Source organism: Babjeviella inositovora (assembly GCF_001661335.1).
Source record: "Babjeviella inositovora NRRL Y-12698 unplaced genomic scaffold BABINscaffold_1, whole genome shotgun sequence".
Lineage (NCBI taxonomy): Eukaryota > Fungi > Ascomycota > Pichiomycetes > Serinales > Babjeviella > Babjeviella inositovora.
The window spans coordinates 951,897-966,977 of record NW_017566838.1 but is presented as its reverse complement, the minus strand read 5'-3'; the positions used below and the strand labels follow the sequence as shown (position 1 = coordinate 966,977).

The 15,081-nt window shown below is 47.7% G+C and overlaps 7 protein-coding genes across 7 annotated transcripts; 2 read left to right on the top strand and 5 right to left on the bottom strand.

The window, feature by feature from the left end:
• Positions 1 to 92: 92 nt before the first annotated feature.
• On the bottom strand, positions 93 to 4,095 carry BABINDRAFT_10988 (ribonuclease Z; the record flags this gene model as incomplete). Its single annotated transcript, XM_019126820.1, has 2 exons — positions 93 to 2,971; positions 4,085 to 4,095. 2 exons carry the CDS (start codon positions 4,093 to 4,095, stop codon positions 133 to 135), a joined length of 2,850 nt encoding a protein of 949 aa, XP_018987907.1. The 3' UTR covers positions 93 to 132.
• Positions 4,096 to 4,311: 216 nt separating this feature from the next.
• On the top strand, positions 4,312 to 5,316 carry BABINDRAFT_169831 (uncharacterized protein; the record flags this gene model as incomplete). The annotated part of the gene is made up of 1 exon (XM_019130691.1): positions 4,312 to 5,316. The coding sequence occupies one exon, from the start codon at positions 4,312 to 4,314 to the stop codon at positions 5,314 to 5,316; it is 1,005 nt and encodes a 334-aa protein (XP_018987906.1).
• Positions 5,317 to 5,993: 677 nt separating this feature from the next.
• Positions 5,994 to 7,803, bottom strand: MNN11 (alpha-1,6-mannosyltransferase). The gene has a single exon (XM_019127486.1). It carries the CDS (start codon positions 7,546 to 7,548, stop codon positions 6,268 to 6,270), a length of 1,281 nt encoding a protein of 426 aa, XP_018987905.1. The 5' UTR covers positions 7,549 to 7,803; the 3' UTR covers positions 5,994 to 6,267.
• Positions 7,804 to 8,193: 390 nt separating this feature from the next.
• BABINDRAFT_159136 (chromatin DNA-binding EKC/KEOPS complex subunit) lies at positions 8,194 to 9,183 on the bottom strand. The gene has a single exon (XM_019127485.1). The coding sequence runs from the start codon at positions 9,061 to 9,063 to the stop codon at positions 8,671 to 8,673; it is 393 nt and encodes a 130-aa protein (XP_018987904.1). The 5' UTR covers positions 9,064 to 9,183; the 3' UTR covers positions 8,194 to 8,670.
• A 192-nt stretch (positions 9,184 to 9,375) lies between these two features.
• INO4 (Ino4p) lies at positions 9,376 to 10,290 on the top strand. Its single transcript, XM_019127484.1, has one exon. It carries the CDS (start codon positions 9,549 to 9,551, stop codon positions 9,939 to 9,941), a length of 393 nt encoding a protein of 130 aa, XP_018987903.1. The 5' UTR covers positions 9,376 to 9,548; the 3' UTR covers positions 9,942 to 10,290.
• A 212-nt stretch (positions 10,291 to 10,502) lies between these two features.
• BABINDRAFT_159133 (uncharacterized protein) lies at positions 10,503 to 12,327 on the bottom strand. Its single transcript, XM_019127483.1, has one exon. The coding sequence runs from the start codon at positions 11,910 to 11,912 to the stop codon at positions 10,656 to 10,658; it is 1,257 nt and encodes a 418-aa protein (XP_018987902.1). The 5' UTR covers positions 11,913 to 12,327; the 3' UTR covers positions 10,503 to 10,655.
• A 140-nt stretch (positions 12,328 to 12,467) lies between these two features.
• Positions 12,468 to 13,874, bottom strand: LYS22 (Lys22p). Its single transcript, XM_019127482.1, has one exon. It carries the CDS (start codon positions 13,850 to 13,852, stop codon positions 12,596 to 12,598), a length of 1,257 nt encoding a protein of 418 aa, XP_018987901.1. The 5' UTR covers positions 13,853 to 13,874; the 3' UTR covers positions 12,468 to 12,595.
• Positions 13,875 to 15,081: the final 1,207 nt, after the last annotated feature.

The following is a 15,081-nucleotide window of genomic DNA, read 5'->3' as shown; positions in this document are numbered from 1 at the left end:
CAAAGCCCAATATCGTTTCTATGCAATAACCTATGCTACACTCTCCCATACAATCTATCAAACGTATCTCGCACACTATCGATGTGCATAATTTCTCCATAAATCTCATTTGTAACATGAATATATACACACCTAATTGACCTTTCTTTTCTTCACCCACTCCTTTTCTTGCCTCTCCCGCCTCATGGTTTCCGTCTTCTCCCGCTGCTTCTGTAACTTCTTCTCCTGCTTCTCCTGCTTGGTCATTTTCTTTTGCCTGGAATTCCCTTCAGCCGGCTTTTCGCCAAAGCTTCCCTCACCGTCAATCTCTTCCTCTTCATCAGCAAACGCTAAAGGCAACTTGTCTGCGACGGCCTTCTGCTCGTGGATGCGTCCATACTTGATGAACATGTTGTCAAAAGCGTACAAGTAGTCCATGCCTTCCAAGCTTGGCGACAGCGTTCCGAGGTCAAAAGAGAAGATGTTCCGCGGATTGTTGCGGCGGATCGGCTTGGGGTTAGCGGCAAATTCGGGATCGTTCAAATATCCCCGCAAGTACGCAAAGCTCTTTTCGGTAGCGGTCAAGTCAGGCAACTCCGGATACCGCTGACTGAAGTGGGTCAAGACCAACTTCTTCACCTGCATTAAATGAGCGGTGTAGATGGCTTCAGCGATGGTGCTGTGCTTCTTTGACAACGCATCCTCGATCAACGCATCCTCCAATGTGGCTTCGTGGAGGAGCAAGTCAGAACCGCGGCCTACCTTTGCGAAGTGGATGTTTGGTCTCGTATCCCCAGAGTAAGAGAGCTTAAAGTCAGGGTCCTTGAAGTGGAGGGTTATGGAATACGCCCATTTACAGTGGATGGCCTTACACATTGCGATCGAGGCAAGGCCAAACGCCTGGTATAACTCACCAATTGCGGTTACGTTTGGCAGGGGTATGTGAGTGTCCAAGTTCTTCAGGGTGTGGTCTAGTAAGCTTTCGAATGGAATCGACACAAACTCCGCCGATCGCCTCTGGGACGGACCGCCCATATCAAAGAAATCCTGACAGCTGATATACTTGATGCGCTGGAAATCGACCGCGGGCTCCAAGTATGACCATTCTTTGACGAACTTTTCGTACGACCAGGGACACACGAGGTATAAGAAACCTTCGGGACAGGCGAGGAACCAACGCTTGATGATGGACATGATTCCCAAGTGGTGATCTGCGTGCAAGTGGCTTAAGTAAATCAACTGCAACTCTGCAAGGTAATTAGGCAAGTCATCGCCATAGTTTCGGATCAAACTCCCAAGCGTGTGCTCGCCAGCGTCCAACAACATCGACTTGTACACAAGCTGGTCACGGGTGACGGGAAGCGACACCGGTTGGGGAATGCGCACGAGTGTGGAGATGACATTCCGGGTTCGAGACGGCAAAGCGCTCCCGGTGCCGAGAGTGATAATCTGTACTTCGTTCTTCACATCGGTGACGTCACCCGTGTCGCTGTCCAAGCGCGCCTCGTCGATGACCGCGGCTTTGTCGTGCACACTGATACCGAGGGGCGTCACGGTGGAGTCGTAGAGATCGCTCCAGTTGGTCTCGTTCCTGTGTACCTGGGTGCTGTCAATCGTGAACCCTTCAGGGGAGACCACCACATCCTGGTGGGCGTGTAACGCCCGGGCTTTAGCTCCCAACTGGGATAGCTCGCGCTCGGGCACATTTTGATGGAGCGGCAACTGGAAAAAGTCCTTCTGCAACGAGCGTAACTTTAATAATGAAAGCGCCGCGGTTTTGAAGTTGAGGGTGTTGGGACAGTATCTGGGGTGTGAGATGATGTGCTGGCAGTTCTCGCCAAACAGGCTCAAGAAGCGGAAATAGGCCTCGTTTCCCACCAAATCTACGTCTTCCCCAAGGAAATGGTATACTAAGCCAACCTTATCGTCGCTCTCAGCGTTGATCGGTGCCTGCCACGCCGGGTTTTGCATTGTAGACTCTAGATAAGCGGAGCTGGGCACGTCTAGCACGAGAACACGCTGGAACTTACGTGGGCTCAGCAACACCTGGTCTGGCAGAATCACCTTTCCATCGACCTCAATGCTCTCGCCGCGTGCGAGCTTCGCATAGAGCGGCCCGCGCGGGATGTTGAGCTCAGTAGCCCGCTCCACCGAAAACTTCCCCCGCGTCTGGTGGAACTGGAGGATGTAGTTGGACGCATGGGTCGTGTTGGCCGCCTCTGGCAAGTCTGTATTGATGTATGGAATGTTAGACGAGGGATCCGAAATCGCACCGGCAAGGCCCTCCTTAGGAAACATTTTCGCAATCACCTTGGTCAAGGTGCTATTGTGAGTGTCCAAGGGTGGAGAGGTATGAGTGTTCAGGTGGGAGGCCTGATTAGGGAACGTGTGCACCTGCTTGACCAAGAAATACTTTTCCACAAGCACGTCGCCGTCGTTCATGGCGTTGATGCTGATGTCAACGCCCTGTCTGTAGACAAAGCCTCTCCAGGTGGCGACAATGTAGTTGAGGATCTTGGACCCGTAGTTGATGGTTAGGTTTGCCTTTCCGGAATCACCCAACGTCAAAAGCAAGCCTGGAAGCCCGCCGATGGCGTTCCAGTCGAGCACCCCTGTCATGAAAAAGTTCTTCATTCGCGAGGGCTTGATGCCCTTTTCATTCAAGCTTCGCTGCGTGCCCTCGGCGCACTTTCCGAAATAGTGACTGTTAGATTCCGTGATGAGCACTAAGAGGGGACTGGGAATATCGCTGGTCGGGTGGCGGACCGTTTTGAGAGTGTACATGCCCAATGGTCGGTCGCTGGAGATTTCTAGAAGGTTGAGGGCCTGGATGTGTGCCTTGTTGGAGCAGACGAAGGGGGTGAACAGTGCGGGGTTGCGGAAGGATGGAGTTCGTGTGCTGAGTAGCCGTGCATCCGGTTTTAACGGAGCCCTTTTGAGTATCGATAAAGACAATGCGTCTGGGGGGATCGACAGCGGGTATTCGTTGCTGCTGGTGCTATGAATCAGGTAAAAAAAAAATACTTGTGCATAATTTTTCACTCCAGCCACGCCGCCACTGTGGCAGCGGCTTGTCGCAGTCGGAAAGGTGGTCTGTACGGAAGAGAGGTGCTATGTATTTGGATTGAATGGTTTAAAAACTAGTGTAAATTTATATTATGTTACCCCTGAAATTTCCACACTACAGATAAGCCTTCCCAACTCAGATTCACGGCTTGGACAATAAAGAAAATTGCCGGAGTCAGACTAGATCTGTCGTTTTGTATCAACCCTACAATCAAACGACACCCTACAGAGTTTAATTGAAAGGAGTAAACCGGGGCTGGACAATATCTGCTTGATAGAGTCCTGCTGTTAGTTTACACTCCGCTAGGATTCAGAAGGGTCTCACCAACCACTGTTAGCTTACCCTGGTTGAACAGATATAATTCGAGAATTCATCTATACCCCACTACCCTTTACAATAGTCTAACAGACTTGTGTGTACCATAGCATGACACCGTAAAACACAGTGCTAATATCGCATATTGTTTTTGTTCCAGAAATCAACCAAATCTTAGTTGAGAGACCATCTCAGCTAATCCTTCTGTAGCCTTTGGAGCCTATTCCGCGTCACGCGCAGTCATATCTGGTACTTCAATCACCGAATGCCTATCGGAGATTTGCGCCTTTAGTTGCTGAAAATCCGCATCTGTCAACCTGGGTTCCACCTACCGAGTATCCAACTCCGAGAACCAGAGAGCTTCACTGACAGCTCATTTGCCTTATCACTCGAAATAAGGTCATACACCAGTCACTGCTTCGGTGCTTGACTGAGAGACGTCAGCCGGCCAGTGCCTGCGCTAGTCTGCGTGGGTGTTCCATGCACCGTCTACATAACCGAGCGCCGTGTGCCATAAAAAGTTACTCCATTTCACGACGCAATCTATGGCCTCTACGGAACAACCCACGACCTCTATGCCTTAGCCTTTATTTTTTTGTCCCTCCACGAAGTGGAAACCCCTCTTTACCGTACGAGCACCAATTTCAGACGGGTAGAAACTGTGACTGGCCCTGCCTAGAGAAGTTTTCCCATGCTATTTGTTCCGTGCGCGCTATATAAGACATTTTGGCCATTGCTGATCGTCGTGCATGGCTCTGTTCGACCAGCGCGTAAGCTGTCCAGCCCCCGCACATTATCCCTGCACGGTTACTACGCTGACACGTATGTACAGTCTTGGGAATCTTGGCCCATCCTCAACTTCAAACATACAGAAATAACACCCTGTTCTTACCAACCTACGCTGAGATATCCTACGCTTTACTGTTAAGCCTGTTTTCTCGCTATCCATCATGAGCTCGATTCTTGCCCCATACCAGAAGGCGGCGGCCGCGATTCCTGTGGCCTCCCGGGTCCTCTTTGTGATATTGACGGCCGTCACTGCCACCATTTACACCTACAAGCTGCATAGTTACGAATTATTGCTTGAGCGTGACTACCGTGGACACCCAACCAAGGTGATTAATTTCAATGAAATCATTGTCCCGTCCATCCAGTTGATTCCTCGCTACGCCATGCACAACATCTGGGTGCTTGTCACGGCCATCTTTGCAGAGATCTCCGTGGTGGGATACATTGGAAGCTCTGTAATCCTTGTCGCTGGCTCGAAGTACTGCCACCGCATCTGGGGCAGCGCTGAAGAGCTGTTCAAGTTTGTGTTCCTCGTGGGGACGCTCACCAACCTTATGACTGTGTTATCCGTCATCGTGTTGACCATGATCAGCGGCAATGTTCTGGACTTGACCAAGCCGCTTGGTGGTGGTTTGTGCTATGCTATGGGCTATCTTGTGCTCTTGAAGCAGAGCATTCCAGAGCATTCCGTGAACGTCTTTAGGGGCTCCCTTTTGCTTAGAATCAAGGACGTGCCATTCGCCGCTTTGTGCGGGTCTTTAGGAATGTCCGTCTACAACCGCAACTTCTACCCGGTGTTGCCATGCTGGTTGTCCCTCATCACAGCCTGGGCGTACTTGCGTTTCTACCAGTCCACCTTGACTGACCCCCAGTTGCCTCAGCCAAACGATGTTGTTGGTGTGCTGAGAATACAGGGTGACGCGTCGGACGCGTTTGCCTTTGTTGAATTCTTCCCAAACGTTCTCAAGCCATGGTTAGGCCCATTCTTCAACGATGTGTATGAGCTAATGTGTGTCATGAGCATCGTGTCTGCGTTCAACGAGGAATCTGTGGAACAGAGTAACGCCAGAGCCGCCAAGAGAGGCAAGAATAAGGACACCAGCGAGAGACGCAGACAGGTTGCCTTGAAGGTTTTGGAAGACAGAATTTCCGGGAGCAGCGAGTAGTAGCCATGTTAGTTTAAGCTAGTTCACATGTTCAGTGGAAGAATACAAACCTAGTGGCTTACCGTTTTCAGATTTGAGACTTGGCCTACGCTGTGTGTGGCCTGACGGATTGCAATGCAATAGGGCTATTTCTTACTACCTTTCTTTAATCTTATCCCTAATTGGCATGCAAGTATTGGGGCTTAGGGGTACTTAGCTGTAGGAGCGTTCGGGGAATATCAACTCCTGGCACCGTTATATTATGCCGGCGTCAAAAGCAAACGTGTCAAGTGGCATTTGGAATAGGTACAAACGGCGTAGGACTTGGAAAGTTTGGATTGGAACCACGCAGTCATATGTGCACAGGTTTGGTGTCTAGCTACATGTTTCTTTCTTCGCGTGAACTCATCACCTCAACTATGAATAGCCGGAGCTATTATGTTTCATTTCTATTGTTTGAATATCTGGTATACATCTGCTGTATGCATAGCTAGACAATGGTTTTAGTGTTTTGGACAAGAATGTGTCTGAGGCAGGACAGAACACGATTAAGCCCGAGAGGTCTCAATCGTGTTTTTCCCGAAAGATCTAAACTGCTCAATGATCTATAAGTTCTGGGGAAGATCCTTCGAAATTAGTAGCTTATGTTTCATGTCATTTAGTAAGAGAGAAACTAACTGCTGCTGAAAACCTTTTGAATCCCTAGATCTGCATACTACAGATATACTGATTAAGCGCAAAAATCGAGTATTCCCGCTTCAGGTTACCTCCCATATATATTTCTGGAAAATTGCACCTGTGGCCCAATGGCCGAAAGTATACGTATGCGTATGAAAAATCAGACGATAGGCCTAATAATATCGTACCAAAATGGAACCGTATGTCGCTATGGATTATCAACAATTCAGATAAATCTATTAGTATACGTAACCAAAGACGAGTAAAACATAGGAGCCCTACAGTTTGCTCCGCTTATTTTGTGGTCAACTTCTTCCAGTACGGCTCCATGTCCTTCTGGCACGTCTGGTGCTTGCTACAATCCCGGAACAACACAACCAAATCGCCCTCTGAGTAGTGCACGTCATCACCACCCTCCGGTAACTCCATATACGTATTCAAGCTCGAGATCGTTCTGGCGGGAATCAACGCGGTCTTGGACAATATGAGTGGATGCCACTGCAACATAAGTGCCAAGGCGGAGTCCTGATGGGCGGAGAACTTACCGTATGTTCTGTACAACGGGTCCATCCAGAACTCGAGAATCGCCTTACCGTATACATCGTTACGCAAGATGAACGAGTCGGTTTCAATCTTGGTGTCCAGCTGGGTTAAGAACAAGCGCACAGACTCTGGCTTCGCGTCGGAGTACGTCTTGATGACCCCTCCGGGTGGGATCACCGACTGGTCGCGGATCATGATTGGGTCCAACGCCGCCGGACGCAAGATGTAGTCGTACAAGTCAATGTCGTAGCGCATGATCAACGAGTCCTGGTCCAAGTACCAGAAGTACTTGGCATTAGGAAACGCGTGCATCGCGGCCCTCATCACCATCAACCGTGTCCACTCCTTGTCGTTGTTATGCTTCTGCAAGATGGGCACAAACTCCTGGATCCAGCGCACGTATACCCCATAGCTCTGCTTCTGTGCGTAGTCCACACGGTTCTGTACTATCTTCATCAATCCTGACAACTCGTACTTGTCAAAGTCGATTGCGGTGACGACGACGATTTCCGGGCTCTGGGAACCGGTGAAGACGCGTTTTCCGTGATTCAAAAACGCTTTTTTCGCGGAAAGAAGCGCACCGTCGTCCTTCTTGTTGTTTACGTTCGATAACTCGTTGTTATCACTCAAGAAGTCTTCGTCAAAGTACTGGTAGATCGTCTTGTCCGTCTTCGTGGTCGGGTCATGAAGCACCTTGGTGTGGAACAAGCCCGAGAGCCCAATTTCCTTCAACAACGGCGCGCTTTCGATCGGTGGGAAGATCAATGGCGACTTCAGCCTGATTTCCTTCACGTGGAGCCCGTGCACCTTCGGGTACTTTGCCGCCCGTCTACTCTTCCCGAGGAGCTGTGAGAATTTGCCCTGCGGCACGGCGGAGGGGCTAACGAAGAATAAGTAGATGAACACAAGAAACAAAAATGAGAGCACCGTCTTCCGCCATTTGTTCGTGTACCGCATGTATTTGGTAGGTAACGACAAGTAGCTCTTGCCCTTGGGCTTGAAGTTGTCCTTGGTGGGCACCCCTAAATGCATGACTTTCTTAAGGATGTAGGACGTGAGGAGAAAGATTCCGATAATGGTGAAGGCGGAAGATAGAGAGCTGGGTGTGTCTCTGATCTGTGGAAGAAGAGAGGTGTTCGTTTTTAGTTTCTCAAGTGGATCCGTTATAAAAGCGCGTGTGCTTATGTAAGCGTAAACGCTCCCATGTTAGAGCTCGCTACACGTCCGCCTCTGGTAGACAGACATAGATGTTTCGTATTCTTATTGGTTGATGAGCGGGTATTTTGTGAAGAAAATAGAAAAATTCTTCGGTTATACTGTATAAATTAATAAGCACTTTTGTAGAATAAACATAGATTATGGTGAAAGTTATCGGTGAGCTAGGACCTACCATAAATGTGGTCCAAAATGACGTAGTGAAAGAAAAAAAAGGAAAAAAAAGAAAAAAAAGAAAAAAAGCCAAGATTACGAGCTACTGGATGCCCACAAAAGCATTATGAAAACATATACTTATGACCTGTCAATTGCCAGGCCATTCACATAAAGGGGACTTATTTCAGCTGATATACTTTTATGTATACCATTAGCCCTGGTTAATTTACAGACGAGTGAAGCGTTGTTGAATTGGCTCACTTTTTCACGGTTTCGGGTGGTGCATATTGCGTGTAGATGTAAGATCTATATATAGGGTCTGGGAGAATACATAAACAAATATCTTTTAGCCACCAGAGCTTGCTGTTGATTGCAACAGACATGAGCAAAGAAATGTTCCCCAAGCGTTATATCCATAATAGTGTGGTTTATTTCATACCATGATTGTATCACGCGTAGCTTGTTGGTTAACTCCCCCTATGTCTGCTTAGCTAGAATATAAATGTTTAGCCAGGCCCCCTGATAGCTTCACTCTCGCTCTTCAATCGCGGCTTCTCTACACTCAATTCCGGTTTCCTATATATTAACCATGCTTATGATATGCACCATTTTTCTGGTGTAAAGTATCAGCATTTAAACCTTCAGCACGCATGCTGTCTGTCGTTGACGCAATCTTGCCATGTATTCGAATAAAAGACGAATCCCGTGCGTCTGAGATTAATCTAGGTGTACCTATTCGTTACACCGATCCTTTTTTTTAAAAAATCCGCTTCAGCAAAAAGCCTATTCAACGTCATCCTCGTCCACACCGTCGTCCAAAATACGGCGTTCCAAGTCCTTGTCGTCCTCCTCTTTAGCCGCACCCAGTTTCATTCTGTCAGTCAAAAACACATTCACCTGGTCCTGTAACGTGGTCAATCTCGCCCTAAGCTCACCCAAAGTGGAATCAGAGGCCTCGGTGGGGCGGTCCTTATCAATGGCGCCTTTGTCCGCCACAACGTCGGACGGACCCGTGGTGGTACCCTGGGTGGAGTGGGGTCCGCAGCCTGGATGGAAGTCCTTTTTTAAATCCGGAGAGATGTAGGTAGCGGTAGGAATAAGATCGGGCATTGCAGATGATAGTTGAGTCTGAATCTGGCAATTTTCACTTTCTAAAAGACTGAAAAGATTTGGCATAGGGCTGAATGCAGGATGCTTTCAGTTTTCACGGAAGCTGGTAACCGTTCACTCAAGCCAAGTACAAGAGGTCCACAGCAGGCTTGTTCGATTAGTTGGCTCTCATTTATTTATAGTTTAATAACCGTATATTGCTATATTGTAATTAGCCCAAATCTTTCCTACAAAATGCTGTACGACAATTTCTGTAACACTTACGCCCTCATGAGCGTCTCGCTTACATAAGCACTTAGTAACAAGAGATGGCCGTGACCACCGCGTCCACATGCAAATATAAGGTAAGGTGGGGATGAGTATCACACTAAAAACGGTTGCTACAGAACGCTTTTTAAGCTAGCCGAGTGACTTTTCATCTTTAATCCATATTCATCGTTTTCCCTATTCGTCATTAATTTCACTTCCATTACGGCCACACTCCTTTGGTCCACCCTCAGTCAATTCTAACCGCAACAACCCTAACTTCACCCACGTTACAACAGCCCGGCATGTCCGCTTTACCACCTCTTAACGTGGCAGTCCCGGCCAACGAGAGTAAAAGCTCCACCTCTAATTCCTCCTTCTTAACGGCGGCCGAGAAGAAGGCCCATCATATTGCTTCTGAGAAAAAGCGGAGGGAACAGATTCGCTTGGCATTTGACAAAATTGTGGCAGTGGTACCAGACCTATCGTCCCAGGAGGCAAGATCGGAGTTGTCCATTTTGACCAAAAGCACAAACTACATCGATTCTCTACGGAAAGAGAACCACAAGTTGCTTGAGGTGTACAAAAACAAGAAGGGCCATATCACCAATGAAGACGTGATTAACCGGATAAAGGAGAAGGGCGGGTTTCTTGGGGAAGACTTGGCTAGTATTAAGGACGAATCTGCCTCGCCATAGAACTCGAGGTAGAGGGGATATCTGAATGTGGAGTCCTAGGAGGGAGAGGACCACTTCCCGGCGACTGCTTTTGCCTATAGCTTGGGCCATTTCACAGAGATGGGCCATTTCGCAGGGTTGGTCCTTGGTCTACGTGCATCCTAGCTGTCCTGTCTCCAATCGCTTCAGTTTTTTCAAGAGGGGAGGAGCTTGCGAGAATAAACATGTGATTTGAGAATAAGCATGTCGTTTGAAACGTTTCTTGACCTGTATTCGTCGTGAACGCTCACGAATTACACAATACCTTTGTACTAATATCAACGTCTCAAATGTAGTATAAACACAAAAATTTAATTATAATAAACCTCTGTAAGCTTCGTTATCGTGTAGAGATTACCGTTTCTTCCACTGTGCTTAGTGTAGCTTAGCCTGAGTCTCACGGCAAACCTTTGCGTATCCCATGACTTCTATCCTCTGTCACTAAGTATTTGTTCAGCCCACTTTTACTCCTTACAATGAACTACAACAGGTACACCCGGCTGTGCTATTCACCATGGAATCTGCTTTCTACGCTTAACTAAATGGAAAGATGACATTTATATTAAAGAGGTACATTTAAATGCAGAGATAAAAAGAGAGAACAGGGCTGTCTCTGGGGATACACCCGTGTGCATTGAACTAGTATACAGTATACCTGGCCTCGTAAAGAGGCTTTAAAATAGAAGGATGTCTTGCTTATTCGGCAGCAGCGGCAACTTCTTCAACAACTTCAAATTTTTCAACGTCTTCCGACTCTTCAGTGGCTTCACCCTCGGCAGCGGCGGCGGCGGCAGCGGCGGCTCTTTGATTGACCTTTTTGTGAGCAGTGACAAATCCACCCTTCTTCTTCTTGGCCTGTTCGACAATTTCTGGAATATTCTGCAAGTTTTGCTTCAAGGCCTCTAACTTTGCCTGAACGGTCAACCACTGTTCGGTGGTAAACTCGCCCAAGGCGCTCACCTTATGAACAGTAAAGGACTCAGTAGCCTGGTTCAATCTGCCCAGGACGATTTGCTGCTCGATAGCCTTGATCAACAAGAGTTCGACGTCGTCAGCGGAAGCACCGATAGCTTCGGCGATAGCACCGTAAGTAACAACATCCTTACCCTGCAAGAACTTGGCAATAGCCAACAACTCAGCCTTGGCAATGGTGGCCTTAGAGACGTCGGCAGCTTTGAGCTGGGCCAAGTCACCGGTGTTATACGCAGTCAAGGTCGTGTATAATGGGGTGGATTGCACGAGAGCAACGACTGGAATGCTGGTCAAGTAGTTCAAGTCAACCACAACGGAGTTCAACGCATAAGTGACAAAGGCAGAAACATCGGCGACGGTGGCACCAGCCAAGTCGGTAACGGACTTCTCCACAAGGTCCAAGGCCTTGACAGGCTCATCGACTTCGATCAATCGAGCAACCTGGAAGACGGTCTGGCGGATCTCAGCAGCATTGACATTAGCGCTGATCAACCAGTTCTGTAAGTGTGGTAATAATGGGACTAAAATATGGGCAATCTTGTTCTGGGAGGCGATAGTGATGATGGCCTTCAACGCTGTGGCTCTCAAAGGAGAGGTTTCTGGCAAGAGGTTGAAAATGTTAGACAAGGTGGAGATAACCGTGGTTGGGCGGAGCGACTTCTTGTCCTGGATAGATGGCTTGGAGGTTGGGGCCAAGGCAATCAAGCTGGTCAAGGCGGTCGCCAAATACTGGGAGTCTTCGGCCTGAGACAAGATGTAAATGGCCAAGTTGAAGGCCGGCTCAAATTCACGGTCGGAAAGCTCGCCCAAAGAGGCAACAGAGTCGGCAACCTCCGGGAATAATTGCTCGTTGATGTCGTCGCCGTTTACAAACTCTTCTACGGTGGTGGACTTCTGCAAGGACGAGAGGATGGAAGCGTACTCGCTGACGCAATCACTGATGGAGCTGTCAACAACAATGTGGGATCTGAGAGAGGCCATGGTGGGTTAGGACGGATAAAAACTGTGTGCGTACAGGTGATTAGGCAGGATGGACGTTCTCTTCTAGGCGATCAGGTGCTGTCGGTTCAAGTTTTTTTTCCACAATACTGCAGTTTTTTTCAGCCGGGTAAAAATGAGTATAGGTCGTGCGCAGACTGGTGTGGCAAGAGGTGTATACAGGACAGGGCTGAGACAGCCAAGTAACGGTGTACGTGTGCGGTACGCCACGACTGGGTGGCGCTCCCGAGCTCAGTTGCCACGATCGCGTCGTCTCAAGCGTGCATTATGGGTTTGAGTATAAGGGCCAGCTTTGGAGGCGTACACGATTTTGGAGTCTTGGATATATTAGTATCAAGGCGTACATAACACTGACTGCAAGGATCCAACAGTATTACTTATAATACTAGCTAAAGCTTGACAGCACGCTGTGCGCAATCCCTACGTTTTAGAGGTATGCCTAGGTGAACGTGCACCCTCATAGAAATACAGCTAAGATGCTTTGACCGTACGGTGCGATGTTCCGCCTGTACCTAATCTTGCTTACTCCCGTTCGTGCATACTAGACTTACCTATTTTAAAAGCAGTTAATAATTAATATACAGTAATGCCAAAATATATACCAAAATAATCGACAGAAGAAGAGACCCAAACCAAGAATTTTTTTTATTAAATAAAAAAAAAAACTAAGCACTTGTCTCTGGTTCAATTGGGTCGGTACACACTGGAGTGGACTCAAGTCTCTGCTTCTTAGTAGCTGGCTCAGAGACATCAGCATGGAACTCTCTGATAATAGAATCAACATCATCAATGTTCAAGGATCTAACATCGCCCATAGACTTAATCTTGGCGGTAACATCCTTGCATTGATCATCGGTTAAATGCAAGTTCAACTGGTCGACACGAGACTTGATGGCATTCCAACCAGTCAATCTATTGGCAAAATGGATGTATCTGGTCAAACCAAAATCAGATGGGTTCAAGATTTCGTAAGTGGATGGGTTGGCTAAAATAGCCTTGGCGTGGATACCAGCCTTGTGGGTAAAGGCACAGAAACCAGTGATTGGGTTATTGAATGGAACGTTAACCTGGACAGCGTCGGCAATCAAATTCTCCAAGTCTCTCAACTTGTGCAACTTATACTTGGACAAAACATAGTCCCTGTCGGAGACAATCATCTTGGCCATCAAACCACCAAGAGAGGTGATTCCGTTTCTCTCACCAATCCCCAAGACGGAAACATCAATCAATCTAGCACCAGCTTCCAAGGCAGTATAGGCATTGGCAATAGCGCAACCGGTATCATTGTGGAAATGGCACTCGATGTCACAAGAGACAACAGACTTCAAGGTACGGACCAAGTCGTATACCTGTCTAGGGTTGGCACACCCGACGGTGTCGGCAATACCAACTCTGTTGACGCCAATCTTATCGACGGTACGGTAGATATTCAACAAATCGACAATATCGGATCTGAACGAGTCCTCAGACGAGAACCGAATTTCAATTCCCTTAGACTTGACAAACTCAATAACTTCAACCGCAGACTCGGCAATGTAGTTCATGTCCTTGCCGTGAGAGTATTGTCTCAAGAACTGAGAAGTACCAATCACAACGTCGACACCGTCAACACCGGTTTCGACGGCGACTCTGGCATCGTCCATGTGGCATCTGATGTGGGTCAAGATCTTGGCCTTCAAGCCGAGCTTGCAAATAGCCTCACAGTCCTTACGCGACTGTTCGGAGGCGACAGGGGAGGTCAACTCAATGTAGTCGACACCAAAGTCATCCAAGGCCTTGGCAATCTCAATCTTCTTCTCAGAAGAAAAGAACGCGTTGGCGAATTGCTCACCCTCTCTCAAGGTGGATTCGATCAACTGGAAGTTGGAGACGTTGGAGAGAAAATCGCCTGGGTTTGGACCATATGGATTTTGTTGAGCCATTGTGAATGTGTGATTTGAGGGTCAGGAAAATGCTACTAAAAGTATCTAGATATCAGAGAGTGATAGAGAGATAATGTGATGTTTACGACAGAGACCCAGAAATGATTGAAAAATTACGGGGAGGGATGTTACTTATATACGCGAGCAGGTTGCTCTACCTTCTCCTCGCGATAGCTATGACAAATTTTTCATGCCGGTTCTGGGCCGTTTGGAACCCGTCCTGCACTGATTGTATGTGCCTCTGACTCTTATGCCTTTTATCCGGCACAGATGCAACAGGTGTGACAAATCTTTGCTCCATATCTTGCCGTATCGGGCATTTCTCTGCGCAGCTAAGCGCGCTCGTCACGGGCGAGCGCTGCGAAAAAAACTTTCAGAGTCATAGTCCGAGAGAATCAAGACAGGATATCCTTATTGCTCGTCTTCTGTTTCCACGAATTTCACCTCGGTCGCCCGCCGAAATATTTTCAGCGTCTACGTATATCTCTAATTAGTCATGATACACACACATCCTCAGCTGTTTCCCCACCACAAAGATTGTGGTCAAGAGACCTTTGGCTATGCTAAATCAGAAGGTGATACAAAGGATATATGAAGTCTCTATCAACTTACAGATTAGCTCACATACAGCCCTTGCGTTTGTTCCACTCCGATGAAGTTCAGAAAAATCTAGCAGGCTAGTGCTACTGCCCTCCAGACTCGGTGGCCCCCGTCACGAATACTGACACATTGAGGAAAGAAGACAATGCTTCGATGTTAGGATTATATTTTGGTTCTAAAACAGTTCTATGTGCTATCACACTTTACGTATGCAAAGACTTTTACCTTGATAACTCAGGTAATGATGAATGCTGACAAAAGATACGTACCAGTTGGTTGTACATGAACATGTTTTACGGGTGCTGAGTCGTGTGTGGCACTCAGGGCTGAAAGCTTCTCCTCCCACACCAGTCCTGCACTAATATTACTCATCCACGGGATCGCCTGCTGTATTCAATTTTCACTGCTGTCTGGCGCCTTAACTACCCAGCTGTAGTGTATCCATTCCACTTCTCACACGACCATCACAATAGTCGTGCCTTATCCAATAATCACCTAGTCACGTTTAAGGTCGTGTCCTTGTGATTAGTCTCCTGACTCATCACGTGCTTCTATCTTGACGTTGATTTTTCTTTTGTTTTTTTTTCCTGTGCGGCAACCTTCACGCCGCAGACGCTCCATATATAAAG

Bases quoted from the DNA above. Each gene is read 5' to 3' on its own strand.
- MNN11 (XM_019127486.1), bottom strand. From the start codon at position 7,548: ATGCATTTAGGGGTGCCCACCAAGGACAACTTCAAGCCCAAGGGCAAG.
- BABINDRAFT_159136 (XM_019127485.1), bottom strand. From the start codon at position 9,063: ATGCCAAATCTTTTCAGTCTTTTAGAAAGTGAAAATTGCCAGATTCAG.
- INO4 (XM_019127484.1), top strand. From the start codon at position 9,549: ATGTCCGCTTTACCACCTCTTAACGTGGCAGTCCCGGCCAACGAGAGT.
- BABINDRAFT_159133 (XM_019127483.1), bottom strand. From the start codon at position 11,912: ATGGCCTCTCTCAGATCCCACATTGTTGTTGACAGCTCCATCAGTGAT.
- LYS22 (XM_019127482.1), bottom strand. From the start codon at position 13,852: ATGGCTCAACAAAATCCATATGGTCCAAACCCAGGCGATTTTCTCTCC.